This window comes from Eriocheir sinensis, chromosome 28 (assembly GCF_024679095.1).
Source record: "Eriocheir sinensis breed Jianghai 21 chromosome 28, ASM2467909v1, whole genome shotgun sequence".
Lineage (NCBI taxonomy): Eukaryota > Metazoa > Arthropoda > Malacostraca > Decapoda > Varunidae > Eriocheir > Eriocheir sinensis.
Genome location: NC_066536.1, coordinates 3,582,975 through 3,598,015, shown reverse-complemented (window position 1 = coordinate 3,598,015; position 15,041 = coordinate 3,582,975). Strand labels below are relative to the sequence as shown.

At 39.7% G+C, this 15,041-nt stretch overlaps 1 protein-coding gene across 1 annotated transcript in view; it reads right to left on the bottom strand.

The window, feature by feature from the left end:
* The window catches only part of LOC127004371 (uncharacterized), a 16,037-nt gene extending 1,735 nt beyond the window's left edge, over positions 1–14,302 (bottom strand). The window contains exons 1-16 of the mRNA XM_050871999.1: positions 14,121–14,302; positions 13,093–13,219; positions 12,362–12,517; positions 11,931–12,101; positions 11,651–11,752; positions 9,546–9,682; positions 8,701–9,304; positions 8,092–8,292; positions 6,139–6,298; positions 5,770–5,955; positions 4,779–4,949; positions 4,263–4,414; positions 3,791–4,001; positions 2,406–2,577; positions 800–971; positions 403–543 (exon numbers count right to left, since the gene is read on the bottom strand). Coding sequence (XP_050727956.1) covers positions 403–543; positions 800–971; positions 2,406–2,577; positions 3,791–4,001; positions 4,263–4,414; positions 4,779–4,949; positions 5,770–5,955; positions 6,139–6,298; positions 8,092–8,292; positions 8,701–9,304; positions 9,546–9,682; positions 11,651–11,752; positions 11,931–12,101; positions 12,362–12,517; positions 13,093–13,219; positions 14,121–14,212 — 2,955 coding nt within the window. The 5' untranslated portion in view covers positions 14,213–14,302. The remainder of the gene's footprint in view (positions 1–402; positions 544–799; positions 972–2,405; positions 2,578–3,790; positions 4,002–4,262; positions 4,415–4,778; positions 4,950–5,769; positions 5,956–6,138; positions 6,299–8,091; positions 8,293–8,700; positions 9,305–9,545; positions 9,683–11,650; positions 11,753–11,930; positions 12,102–12,361; positions 12,518–13,092; positions 13,220–14,120) is intronic.
* Between the last annotated feature and the right edge of the window lie 739 nt (positions 14,303–15,041).

Sequence of the window (15,041 nt, the reverse complement as noted above, 5' to 3'; positions counted from 1 at the left end):
ATCAATTATCATTTGATTGCTAAAGTTTATCATTAACAAGAGCACCCCTTCTTTCTAAACTATTATAATATAAGTTTTTTAAAGTAATGGAAGACAAATCATTATAATGAGAAAGCATCACCATCACTGACACTTCATTTTTTTTTCCATTTGAGAAAAAAAACATCCTCTCAGCCCTCCCCGAAAAGAAAAGAAAATCCCTCTAAGATGAGCAGTGCTACACATTAATAAGATGAGCAGTGCTACACATTAATAAGATGAGCAGTGCTACACATTAATAAGATGAGCAGTGCTACACATTAATAAGATGAGCAGTGCTACACATTAATAAACACAGAATTCAATCACAAGAAAGCCCCATAATTTGACTGCTCAATGGCACCAAGTTGACGGATGTTTTACCTTCATGTCATTCTTGTAGTGCCTCTTCGGGTCAAGAACAGAGCGCATCTGCAGCACCTCCAAGTCCCGTTTGGCCTCCTCCGTCAGCTCTGGAGCCTTCATGTTAAACCAACCTGGACCTTTCGTCTTCACACTCTCCTTCTGAAAATGGAGGATTTCCCATTCTTTACTGGCACTTGGTAAAATAGATGAAAGACAAGAGCAAAGACAAATGATTTTTGTTATCAGCAAAAGAAATGGAAGCAAACAGTAAATAAGTAAGTATAACAAAACCAAAGGAAATAGCAACACAAGAGTACTCTACATAAAAACTGGACATGGCAAAAATCCATCATAAATTTGATTAAAATGATTGTAAACTAAAATCTGCTGAATATTACCTGGGTCATCAGCTTACCTTTCGCAGTGCCTTGGCCTTCTTCTTGCTCACGAAGTAGGGAGATAGGGATGTCTTTTGCATGAAATCTGGCTTCAAGACTTCTGATGTGGCTAGAATCTTTTCAATGTCATCATCCCTTGTCGTCTTCGGATTCTTCTCTTCAGGGTTCAGATGGTCTGTAGGCTCATACCTAAAATCAAATATGTCTATGAAAAAAATATTTGTCACAGTTGCTGCTTAAGAAATCTGATTCCTCTCACAGAATGTTTCTTCACGACAAAACAACTGATGTGATAGAGGGTAAGGGAAGGAGTAGAATGGTGGAGAGGATCTGAGGGTGTTCTGGGAAGACAAGGAAGTGGGTTTAACCCGGTAGCAGCGACGGGCCAAATTTGTGGCTTTACCGTGTAGCAGCGATGGGCCAAATTTGTGCCATGATATAAACCCCCCAAAATAGATGATACATAAACTGATCACAAATGCTTTGATATATATTGAAATGTATATTATGAAATGGTTTGTATGAGGGGTGATTTTTTCTCATTTTTCTCGCTTGGAGGGACCATTAAGAACATTTCCCATTATGTCAGAAATGCTGAAAGGTTTAAGTCATTGACATCTAAGGTGACTCAGCCTGTGTAGTACATGTACGACGCCGACGCTGTGAGGGTTAAGAAACATGATCCCCGCTGTTACCGGGTTAATTTGGCATAAGTGGATGAGAAGGAAAGGAAAGCTTGGTGGGGCTCCAGAACCATGGGTAACATGAAAGATAAAAATAAATAAATATCCAAGGGTGTATCAGCATGCCCCAGTAAACAACAAAAGCAAGAAAGGTGGTTGTAAATTAAGAAAGTTATGGAAAATGTTGAATGGCTGTTTAATGACATGAAAAAAAAGAAATAGGTGATAGGAATACAAGGGTAGGTGATGTACAGCTCGGCAGTGTGATAGGTGAGTGGGATTGGAGAAGAATGCATAAAAATATAAGTTACTGATGGACATGAGTGCAGAGAAAGCTCAATTCCTGGTTAACACCAGGGTTCTAACTATTATGTCACTTCAAGAATCCTTAAAATAAGTTCAATGGGAGTTTTGTGGAGAGAGGAAGTGGACAGAAGAGAGTATGAAGGTGGAGGTTGAGAGTTTTCACAAGATGGACTATAGATAAAAGTATGACAGGATAGTGGTATTGGTTTACAAGACTATGAAGGAAGCTGGAAGTGACAGACAGCATATATAGGAACCTGTAATTTCCATTCCAAATGTGGGGTTAGAGGGTATAATCTCTGTAAAGAGGATCTACAATTTAAAACAATATGATTCAAGAATTTCTACATGGCAAAAGACCTAATCTGAGGCACATTTTCAATCAAACATGATTATTTGCAACTAGCAGGAATAAGATTAGGAACACAATAAAATACAACAATAAAATAAAACACTGTGTAGCAGTGAGGTAAGTCAGTCAAACAAAAAAACTGAGAAATGTTGCTGAAAATGTAAGATCCAACTGTATATTTCCATTGTTTCAGTTATTCACTTCTCATGATTTCACTTGCTACAAGACTTTGACAGTATCTAAAATCATGAGAGGTGTGAACTCACTATATTTTCCACTTACTTGTCCTTAAACCTTGGTTTGATGAGTTTTTCCTGATGAGGATTATTATTCTTTCCTATATCTACAGTTTCCACCTTCACCTCCTTGATCCTGAGAGTGATCTTCTGGCCCAGTAACAGCTCCAACACCTTTTCCCACTCTCTTCCTTCTTCTCCTGTCATGGATTTTTTACCTGAAGGTGGGAAGTAGGAAATTGATAATCATTATTATAACAAATAATCAGTAATTACAAGGGAAGAAAAATCAGGTGTTTCATATCCATTCACACATCAAATAACTGTGGAGTGAGTAGGGCATATTCCTAGTTTCATGTTTTTAAGTGTATCAGCACAAAATTATTAAACTGGTATCTCTTTAACTAATGCTCATATGGCCCTGCAAATAATATCATTGGAAAGCTCTTGAGCTGGGGACCTTGCAAAAAAGGCCCAAGCATCTTGTGACTGACTGGCATGATGTGTGCTATTTTTGCTTCTACAATTAGTGGTTGTAAGGGCTGACTCACCCTGATTACCCACTCAAAAGCCTCTTAATAATAATCCTACCAAACACCTCTTTAACTCCTTTATGTTGAGTTGTATATTAACCCTTTCATTGAGCGTGGTAAGGGAGGCGACGATCCCCCCAGGCGCACTCGGACAGTCCAACGGAGGAGGTCTCTTTTAACGGCAGTATCTCAAAAACTATTTATCACAGCTAAAAAACAAAAACACCATTGGCAAGAGGAGGCCTAGATCTATAAGATTCGGTTATGTATGCCTCTCCTGCAAACATACAGGCACGTTCAGAGGTGTTGTGTTGCCTGTGAACACTTATGTCTGTGCGTGCGAGATGGAAAGCAATATTGAGGCAACTGAGTAGATCTCTTGATGGGGTGCTGGCAGGGTAGTATTGCCAACTGCAAAATTTACAACTATTTGGTAAAAAAAATCAGTCAGGTGATCGGTGAAGCTATGCAAAAATGCCGCTATATTGGACAACAACATCCACCAGTTACTCATCCCTAGATTTTCCGCGATAGGCTGATATGATTTTCCACCAAATTTAGTGGAAAACCCACTGAATTGGCAATGCTGAGCCTCGTAAAATATTGCTGGAACACGCCCATACATGGGAAATTTAAGTGCGATTGCACCACCAGCAACAGTTTAAGGGTTAATGGGTGACATTCCTGGGGTGGCAGCACCAACAAACTTTTTATGTATGTATTCTGATGTTTAACAAAAAATGTTAACATTAATAGCAATGTTTAACTGGGAGCAATGAAGACATTACTGGGAAGATCCTACTGTAGGTTGATAAGAATACTATATCCATGAGATGCTATAGAAGCTGTAATGTGCCAAGTCATATGTCCATAATTGGGGCAAAACTTAAATGGTTACCTTTCTTTATATTCTTTTCCATTGAGTGAATAGCAGAGAAAAAGCTGCTGCGAGCAATGTTTGCTGTGTAGGACAGAGTCAGCTCCTCTTCAAAAATGGGTGCCAGAGCTGGCCGGGGCTCACCATCTTCCTTAGACTGGCTCTCTTCCTCCTCAGTGTTTTCAATAAAGTAGCTGTTTTTATTGCTTTCACATCCTGAAGGTGTTTTCTCCTGAAAATTGAAGAACCTTAGAATTTGCTTTTGTCAACATGTTGCATTGCCACTTTTGGGTTTTATTTTATCTCACATACAAAGGAGAAATAAAATAATAAAACCAAACATTGAAAACTTGGGGAACTTTGCTCTAGGTCCATCAGGTAAAGTAACATTACATGGTCTTCCATTCTATATCTATGCATTTAAATTAGAGTTAAAAGTAACTCAAACAATAATAAATGAAAGGCTGCCAAAACTGCATGATGAAAAAGTTACCTTCCCGAGCATTTCTTGCACTGTTAGAATGAGTTCACGGAAGAAAAGAGCCTGTTGGGGCTGCAGCTCCTTCTCAGCCCTGGTGTACAGTCCTCCAGCCTTCAGAGGATCCCCATGCTTTTTCTCAAACTGGATGTAAGCTAACCACAATCCTGCAAATTTGTTTTGGTCAAAGAGAAGTAATGGAAAAAGCTATTTTAACACTAATGTGATACTGTTTTTAACACACTCATTTCTGAAGGCTAAGAAATATACACTATCTGGATGACCTGAGTTGTGGTTTGGAAGCAGGGAGACAAGTCTGACTGAAAAAAACAAAACACACAAAAAACTAACAACTATGACAACAGCAATGATCATGCAGAGGTAGTATAAGCAGAGTATAAATATGAGTTTAATGCAATGTTGGTCAAGGATATGGAGAAAGGACAACATAAGCTCACTTTAATTTCTGCTTTCTAGCACTAAAACTAGGAAAATACACACACAAAATAAGGCAATGTCTCATGTTTGCACCTGGGTTTGTGGAGCCATGTTGCTGCAAGCTCACACCGAATACCTCCCTGACTGCCTCAGCATTCACCATGTCCTGGGCAAGCTCCAACTCCACCATGAGAGCCTGAAGGCGACCACAGAAGGGCGGCCTCCACTTCAGTGTCTGGTACAGCTTACGAGCACTAGCAATACCTGAGGAGAGGTGATTGTGTATCCTTTGCCAAATTTTCCAATAAAATACAGTTATTATTCATCTCACTACAATAAAAACCTACAGCAAACTCTCCCCACAGAAGTAAGACATGAATATACACACTTATAGCTGGGTCAGAGCATAATGATAATCAACAAGCAGCTTTTCAGCCTGTCATTTATTGGCCAGGAGAGTATCCTCTCAGGGGTTCTGTGTCCCTGCCCATGGCTAGCAGTCAGCTCAATCTCTGACTTGGATTGGCTGTGACAGAGGAGCTAACTCTGACTCTGTGTGCAAGCTACTTAGAAGTCAACTCAGTGAGATGAGTTGACTTCTGAGTAGCAAGGAAATATTGCTGGAGTTGGTGTCTCAGTCCCAACCAATGCAGACCAGGGTTTGGGTTGACTGCTAGCTGCTAGCCATGGACAGGGACACAGAATCCCAGAGAGGATAGAATTCCCTGGCCAATCAATGCTGAGATGAAAACAGCATATTTCTGCAAGAAACAATCCTGAGTGGAGAAGGCCAAGGAAGGGGCCACAAATCAATGGGCTAGAGCAAGTTGATGGCTCCTGCTGTGAGGTACTTGGTATGGAAAAGGCCCCTGCATGAAGAATTGCTCAGAGGCAACTCAGGGTATAGAGTTGTAGGGTGGGAGAGGTAACCCCCCACTCCAGAGTATGCCCCCATTGAATGATTGCTTGATCAGTTGTAAAAGTGAATATAACTGAACAAAGAAGAATGCTCACACAGAGTAATGAATGGGCAAAGTCAAGGGAGTTTAATATTTACCTGATAAAATTTGAACACAATGCTTACCTTCCTGCAATCCTACATCCTGGAGGTACAAAACCCTCATGCCTTGTGCCACTCTCAGATCCTCATGATCCACAGCAGCCTTGAACACCTTTATCTTATTATTGTCCTTACAAAGGTGCTTGACAAACTCCCTCCATGCTGTCAGGCCACACTCGCCTTGCATTGAGGAGCTAATCTTCCTGAATTCTGCAAAAATGTTCAACGGAAAATACATAATGAAATACTTTCAAATTATTTTAATCTGAATAGTGTGCCACATACTAATTTATATTTGTCATGATCTGATATATTCAATAATCACATTAGCCCTGAAAATTAGATGATATTGCTAGTACTTCTTGAAAAATAATCTCTTCATTTCCTACTCACCCTTCATGATTTGTGCATCAGTGTCTGCCTCCCTAACAATGTACTGAACCAGCTCCAGCTTCAGGTGGGAGGCAGAGGGGTGCTGCCTCACACCGTGCTCCAGCACTGCCCGGGCCTGCTGGCTGCTGCCCTCCTCCTGCTGCTGGCACACCACTTGGTACTGTACCCAAAGAAAATTACTGATGCATATGCAAAGTCTGATATTGAACAACACACACTGGTTCTGGCTCTAAGTATTGAAATCACATTGAACAAAATTAATAGTTATCTCATTGAGAAAACATAGTCTGGTCAGGGCAGTTAAGGTAGTGCTCTGCTACTGGTAACATGTAACCCAGTACAACCAGTTGCATGGTCGAGTAGTCGGTGACTAAACCGGCGACCCCACTGTTTTGTTTGTTTGTCTTTTTCTTGGACCAGTGAGGAGGGTGTGCTGGACCCCCAGGCGGGTTAAAAACAAGATCCTTCAAAGAGCAGATGAACTCATGTTTACCAGAGTCAATGGCCATCCAGTCACAGCTATGGGTGAAATAGTGGGTCATAAACCTCACAGCCCCCTGCTGCCTTGTAAGGTTTGCCTTTTCTTTTAGGCAAAGGCTAGGGCCACCACTTAAAATAGGTGGTTGGGGTTAGCAATTTTGCTTCAAAAACTGATATGGCTCGAATCCAGAATATGGCCCCCCGTACCCGGCAGTCCTTCAGTGGGCAGGGGGTGCGAAAAATCTACGGACTTAGCTTTAGAATAGGGACGGTGAATGTGGGAACGATGAGAGGAAGAAGCAGGGAGGTGGTGGAGATGCTGGGTAGGAGAAAGGTTGACAATTGTTGTGTGCAGGAAGTGCAATTTAAGGGTGAAGGAAGAAAAATGATAGGAAGTGGGGAAGAAAAGTACAAGATGTGGTGGAAAGGGGAGTGGTGGAGGGGGGAGAGTTGGAGGAGTGGGGATGATGGTGAGAGAGGAGATAATAGAGGATGTAATAGAAGTGAGGAGGATAACATCAAGGATAATGCTAATAAGAATGGTAATAGGAGAGATACTATTCAATGTTTTCTCTGTGTATGCCCCTCAGGACAGACGAGGAGAAGGAGGAGTTTTGGGGAGTGCTGGATGACGAGATGGCAGGTCTAAGAAATGAGGTGTTCATTGGAGGAGATTTGAATGGTCATATAGGGCAAAGTAGAGATGGATTTGAGGAAGTAATGGGTGTGTATGGTCACGGAGAGAGAAACAGAGAAGGGGAGAAAATATTGGAGTTTTGTCAGGGCAGGGGACTGGTTGTGGCAAACACTATGTTCAAGAAAGAAAGAGAAAAGGTAGTAACATATAAAAGTGGAAGAGTGGAAATGCAAGTAGACTATATAGTTGTATGGAGAAGAAACATGGACTCTAACTAGAAAATTGATGGAGATATTGAGAGTAAGTGATCGCAGAATGCTGAGGTATATGGTGGGGATCAGGTGGCAAGACAGGGTGTCAAATGCAGATGTAGCTAACAGATGTGGAGTAGAGGACCTGGAAACAGTGCTCAGAAGGGAAAGACTGATAGTTTGGACATGTAAAGAGAGCAGGGGAGGATACAGTGCTGGGAGTTTTGGAGAGATTGGAGGTAGAAGAAAGGAGACCATTTGGTAGACCAAGGAAAATGTGGAGAAGGTGTATACAAGAAGACTTGGCATTGATGGGATTGGATGAGCATCGGGCAGAAGACAGAGTAGAATGGAGGAGAGCCATAAAGCGTCCAACCGCTCAGGAAGAGTGAAAACGGATGTTAAACGAAATGATGATGATGATTGAGAAAACATGCAAATGATCCTTTTCACTAAACAACACAAACAGACTTCCCTCATACTTATCTTGCTAGTCCATATTAAATTGTAAATAATTAATAAAAAATATGCTGCTGATCTATTTTAGAAAATAACTAGTAATACAACCACGCAAAAACATCTTACCCAGATATAAAAATGGAATGGTGAGAGCAGTGCAGTGTGGTGCTCAAATATTTTCAGGAGATTCTTGTAGATGAGGCCGGCCATGTCTGCCACACCCCAACACTGGTACAGCAGTGGCAGCAGTTCATCTATATATGTGTTAACAAACTTGTCTCCAACCACCTTCAGAGCTTCATCAAATACTGAGATAACCAACTCCAACTAAAAGTGAAATGAAACAAATTACACAGATTTTCACAAATAACTGACAACATACTGTAAATTTACTCAAATCAATTGATCAACAAGTAAAGAATGAGTGATATGGAATGCATAAAAGGGGCACAATCTAGACTGCCTTGGGTCAATTACTATAATTTCTATCATTCATTAATTCTTACTCAAGATTTTTAATAACTTTCTACCCTATTGAAAAGTCACTATATAATGTTACATATGTAAAGACTGGAAGAATTAACACCTTGTGATGGCAGTAATAGCAAAGTGTATGAAATATTTTTACTTTTTATATCCCCAATCAGCCATACAAAAGCTTAACACAGGCATCCATTAAAAGCAAAACTGCAACTATTATAAATGCATGCTGAGGCTGACACATGTGTATTTTACCTTTGCTTTTGGTTCCAGCTTCCCAGACGATGGTGGCAAGATTAATTTAGAGCTGGTGAGGCTTGTTTCACTCTCCTCAGGTGTTCCTTTGCTCTTAACTGACTTTTCACCTCCAACATCATCTTCCTCTTCTATCGCTGTAGATTTCTCTTTTCCTTTACCTTCTTCAACATCACTATCATCTTCCTCTTCATCATTTGATTCATCTTCCTCTTCTTCTACCTCCTCATCTTCCCCATCTAACTCTTCATCTACATCCTCTTCAGTGTCTACTTCTTCCTCTTCCTCCTCTTCAGATTCTTCATCTTCCTCTTCTTTCTCTTCCTTCTCTTCATCTTTTACACCATCCAGATTCATTTCATCATCACTACTTTCTTCATTCTTGTCAGTTTCTTCATGATTTACTTCTTTAGCATGGTTTTTGCTTTCAGTGCCTATGCTCGAAGCTGAATCTTTATGAGCCTCTCCCTCTTCTGTTTCCATATTTTCATTACTACTATTGCTGTTAAAAAGTGCAGTCTCAGCTTCAACCAGTCCTGATACTAGCCTTTGTGCCTTCAGCTTCCAAAGACATTCTGAACCAGGGAATTTCATACAAAGGTCCCTGTAATGCCAGAATAAAATTTTAATGACTTAATTTGGAAACTAAAATCTAAAATGAATCTATACACTTAATCTTCTATTACAAAAGAACTTAGGGAGTCTGTGAGAGGCCAAGCAACCTACACTGGGCAGCAGACTATGGATTGATCTATCCTTTTCTTGAAGATATTAGTGGATTGGCCCTCACTATCACCACATGAATGAAAAGCTTGTCCATCTACCACATCTATCACACAGCTTACCTATAAATTTCCTCACGAAGCTTATGTGCAAATTTAAACTTCTCTGCCACCTGATACAGCTCCAGGTACACTTCTGGTTTGGGCAGGGTACGCACAGCATCCAGGAACACTGCTTGGGCCACAGCACAGTTCAACACCTGAAAATTTGTCACAGCATCATTAGAGGCTCAATTTTAGGCATGAAAAAAAAAAAAAAAAAGAGAGAGTTTTCCTTTATGCTGAATGAATAGCCACCAACAACAGTATGCAACAAGTCCTTCTTGCACTTATCAAGAACACACTCATTACTTTACCCTTCCATAAACTACACCTCTTACAATAACAGTTTCTTGTGCATATGAAAAACAATTAAGGGTTCCAAAAGACCATTTACATATTTCAGTTTTTTAATCTAATTAACCCTTTCCATCCGTGATGCAGACGTCGGCGTCACAGTATGGAAAGGGTCAAGAGGAAATGGAAGAGGATTAATCCTCTTCTAAACCTCTCAATTCCTCTTAATCCTCTTCCATTTCCTCTTAACCCTTTCATTGCTAAACGCTCGCTGCGAGCGTTAGGCGTATTTGCTGGTGGTGCTAGACGCTCGCTGCGAGCTCCACCCGCACTCAAATCTCCCGCATATGAAAGTGTTCCAACACTAATTCTCACAACACAGGATTGCCAATTGAGTGGATTCTTCACTAAATTTGGTGGAAAATCTTATCAGCCCAGCGCAGTAAATCTACGGACGAGTAACTGGTGGATGTTCTTGCCCAATATAGCGGCATTTTTGCATAGCTTCACCTATCACCTGACTGATTCTTTGACCAAATAGTTGTAAATATTGCATTTGGCAATACTCCCTTGCCAGAATCTGAAGGAGAGATGTCTGCAGTTCCCTCAATATGGCTGATCATCCCGCATGCACCGACGTAAGTGTTAACATTCAACACTCCTTGAACGTGCATGTATGTTCGCAGGACAGGCATACATAACCGACTCCTATAAATCTGGACCTCTTCTTTCCAATGGTGTTTTTGGTTTTTAGCTGTGATGAATAGTTTTTGAGATACAGAGGTTAAAAGAGACCCCCCATTGGGCTGCCTGACTGCGCCTGACGGGATAGTCACATCCCATCCTGCGCGCAAGAAAAGGGTTAAGAGGTTTAGAAAACAATTAAGAGGATTAAGAGGTTTAGAAGAGGACTAACGGTGACGCCGTCGGACGCCTGTCGGATGCTGACGTCACCGGAGTGAAGGGGTTAAGGGTTTGGAAATGGGCCCTGCAAACATATTTGCATGTATAAATCCAGAGGAGGAGGGATCAAGTTATTAATAACCAGTACAGTGTCATTTTTTGTCATCAATAGGGGTCATGCCAGGTTGCACTTTTTTCGTTTTTTTATTTTCCCCTAAAAATGTAAAAAAAATTACAAATTATTTGATATACATATTATTCATCTGCGAGGAATAAAACCCTAGATTGTTCATTGTCTTATTTTTCTGTCTTAGAGCTAACGATGTCATACCAGGAAAGGGAAATTTATCTTTAATTTTTTTTAGAGCCTATATTCTTTTCATTATAAACACTTCTCACTACCCTAAAGCGTAAGTAATGTATAAGTACTTCTTTACATCACAAAAACCTAAAAAAATAAACAGGGATTGTAAGTACAAGAAAATTAATGGATGCGCATCAGGCAACACCGCTCGCTTCAAGGCCGTCTGTGCTACAACCGTAGTTAACAAAGTTCAACAAAACACTATGAAGCTTCCGACGATAAGTTTTCATTTCCGATTACTCTGAACCATAATTTACAATTCCACATGCCTTACTGATTAAAGAATCAAGGAGTAATTACCTAGAAGAAAGTAACTTACCTTCTTGTATAATGATTTTTGTTGGAATGCGGACAAATGTACAGAAAGGCCCTTTAACATCCATTTAAAAATACGAAGACTTGTCAAATTATTCCTCTTTACTGTCAATGAACAATGTTACATACACAAACAAAAATAAAGGGCGTATAAGCCCTCAAAAAGGATTGCGTATATATACGTACTAAACACTTCCCTAGAGATACGTATATGTACGTACTAAACACTGTACGGGTTAAAGAGCCTCACCTTCTGACGGTTTTCTTCAATGACTTCTTCCAGCCCTGCAATGTTCTCATGTTTCACTTTGTTCATCAGCATTTCCACATACAGCAATTCTAAACGAAACAACTGTAAAATGAGATAAAACAAATAATACCAATTTACTACAACAGAATGAACATAGTTGCTTATGTAATCAATTTGCTTTATTTCAAATATCAAAATGTCTTCAGTATGGAATTATCAAATGTTCAAAGTCTATAGAATACGAATAATTCACTACAAGCACAGACTTTATATATCTTACCTCCCTCTTAATAAGATGTGACTTGGGATGATAAAGGGGAGCCTTGGAGAGCAATATTACTCTGGCTTTATCAAAGTTTCTTCTTTCTTCAATTTCCCACTTTGCCCATGCAATCCACACACTCTCACTATTGCCATGGAAGTGAACTTGCTCTGTATATGCACCACTGATCTGAAGAAAAGTATGTTCACCTTAATCATTACTTCTGATAAGAAGGAAATGTTGATAAATCATAATATAAACATAATCCCCACCTGAAATTTTATTGAAATCTTCCATAGCATATTGAAACATCTGAAAAAAGTACTTTTCAAGTCCTTCACCCAGCTTCCCATCATTACTGAAGATCAATTCTATTTCCCATTACTCCATTACTTCTTGACTGGTTAACCCCATCCCTTTCTTTCCCTCACTAATGAATGGTTAATTACCTCCTCCTTCCATCCAATAAAGTGTGCAAAGTTGATCCTCAGTGCCCAGGTGTCGAGGTGTGAAGGCCATAGGCGGGTGAGGAGGCGAGCCTGCTTTAGCACTCTCCGGGAGATGGATGCCTCAATCTGCTGCCTCTTCTCATACACTCCAATTTGCTTTGAGACAGAATACAACAATCAATAGAAATATTTATGATAACCCTTGAGCACTCAAATAACTTGAAATTAAAGGAATACAACCAATGGCAATATTCAGAACAGTCCTTATACAGTCCTATTTACTTTGAAATAAAACAATATAAATATATTTATTTCTAAGATAGGCTACCTATACTCTATGTTTCATATGATAGTTAAGATATCTTAATCAGGTGCTTCTCTTTATACACTACAGCTGTTTTAGTATATACAGTAAAAGATTCATTTCAACATATTGTATAATGTCTTCATTTTTTATGGTTTTCATTTCAACAAATTTTCTTCCCTTGAAAATATGCTGAGCATTAATTTATTACAAATCTATAACATTAACAACATTTATGGTATTTGTCAACATAAATAAATAAGAAAATTGGATGTTAATAAAAATATTAATAACCCGTCTGACTACTGAATTCTTTCAATTCAAAAATCACACTCATATATTATTCAATGTTTTTTCTTTAATATATAGTAGCAAGAACTGCTCAAGAAATATTCTGAAGATAAAGGAAAAAAATATATATTCTTACCTTTCTTCTTATCTTGATTAGCTCAATTAATTTCTTTTCATAATTGATGTAGTTAATAAAATCTATTTTTCTTTTTGATCTTCTTGCCAAGCGATACTCAAAATCTCTTCGCTTCTGGATCAATTTCCTGAAGAATTTAAAAGAACTGCATCAGTACATATGAAGAAAAGTCAGGTTTTTTTTTTTTACAGCAAGAGGTATATCAGAAGCTCGCCCCCCTCGCCCCCCCTGCTAACCAAGGGGGGGCTGTGCCCCCACCTCTTAAAATACCCCAACCGAACAGCTAACTGTGGGACACTGAACACAAGTAACCTGCGTTCGGACCTGCTTCACGCGTTCGTACGTGATACCAAACCTGCTTCACGCATTCGTACTTGCTACCAGTAAGTAAATACATAGTCATATATGACAGTTGCAAGATTCCTATGACGTAAATTACTTACCGTTTAGATGCTTTATTGATCTTAATGATGTAACAGGGGGCTTCGCCCCACTCGCACCCCCCTTTGGTATGGAGAGTGAGTGAAATTGAGTGGTTTCCGTATGTTGTAAAAAAAACCCAGAATGTATGAAATTTCCCTACATCTAAGTAATTGTAAGGAATTTCCCTACATCTAGGGTAGTTTTCAACCCCCCATAACTCAAAAACTATGCATTTGCGATGGAAATGAGGTACAAAATCGTGTAATTCACTAAATCTATCACCAGAAAAACATGAACCACGTCAGAAAATCGTTGGTTGGGTGAAACGGTTAATTGTCCAAAGTTTGGGAGCCACTGGCTTTGAGGGATCTAAAACAAAGCTTTAAGCAACTCTAAAAATTGTCATTATCTGATGAAAGTCTGAGAAAAGAAAAGTAGCATCCATACACAGCAGACAGCACCTACCGTTGGTGAGGGTCTCATCGCCTCCAGCTGGGAGGACGTTGTTGTTGTTTAATTTTCTCCAGCACGGTGGCTGGATGGGCTATGTAAGAGCCCTGCTGAGATGGGAGGACAAAATGTAATGTCAAACCTTTGTTACTCACTTTACTTCCTTGGTACTCAGAAGGCCAAGCCTCTCCATCTCCTCCACCTCAGGGATGGTCTCCTCGATGCGGAATTCTACAAACTCCGCCATCCTTCCTCCTTTACAGCGTTCAGAATCAAGAATATGTGCACCGCCGCGGCGCCCAGCTTGCCCTGCACGTGTGTGTGTTGTGGCAGTGCCGCCAACTTGCCAAGTGGCTGAACGGAGAGTAGCGACAGAAATCGCTAAAAGTAGCGAAATAACAACTATATATATATATATATATATATATATATATATATATATATATATATATATATATATATATATATATATATGTATATATATATATATATATATATAAGAGTTTAGCACTCATAAGTAACTGCACATGTAGCCTATTTATAGACTTGAAAGTTGAAAGGCTGGGAGCATTTTAACCACATCAGAATCACCCGACATGAGAAGAATCGCCTACGAGCTTCCATTTCAGTGTACGTGTTGCATCAGGATCTTGAATTGGTGGCCTCTATATACGTACAGTGCCTACTGAACGGGACAATGTAAAAACATCGTATAGAGTCTATACGATGTTTTTACATTGTCTACAAAATATTCCATGGTCTATACTATAGACCATGGAATATTTTGTAGCAGTAGATCATATGTCTTGTCTCAACATTTTACCTCTGACTGAAAAAAGGTCCAGCCGCCTGTCCAGCCTATCAGCATACGAGAGCTAATTAAGCACATCAACCTGCTTAGTCCACCTACGTTGCACAGATTCCAACAATTCCAGATCTCCCTGGTAACCCAAGATCCACACAGGGGAAGCAAAATCCATAATAGGTCTAACCTCAGAAAACAGAAGAGCAGTTTGTTAAGTATAGGGAACGAGATATCGGAGTTAATAATTCCAAATTTTACCGTCATGGTCATT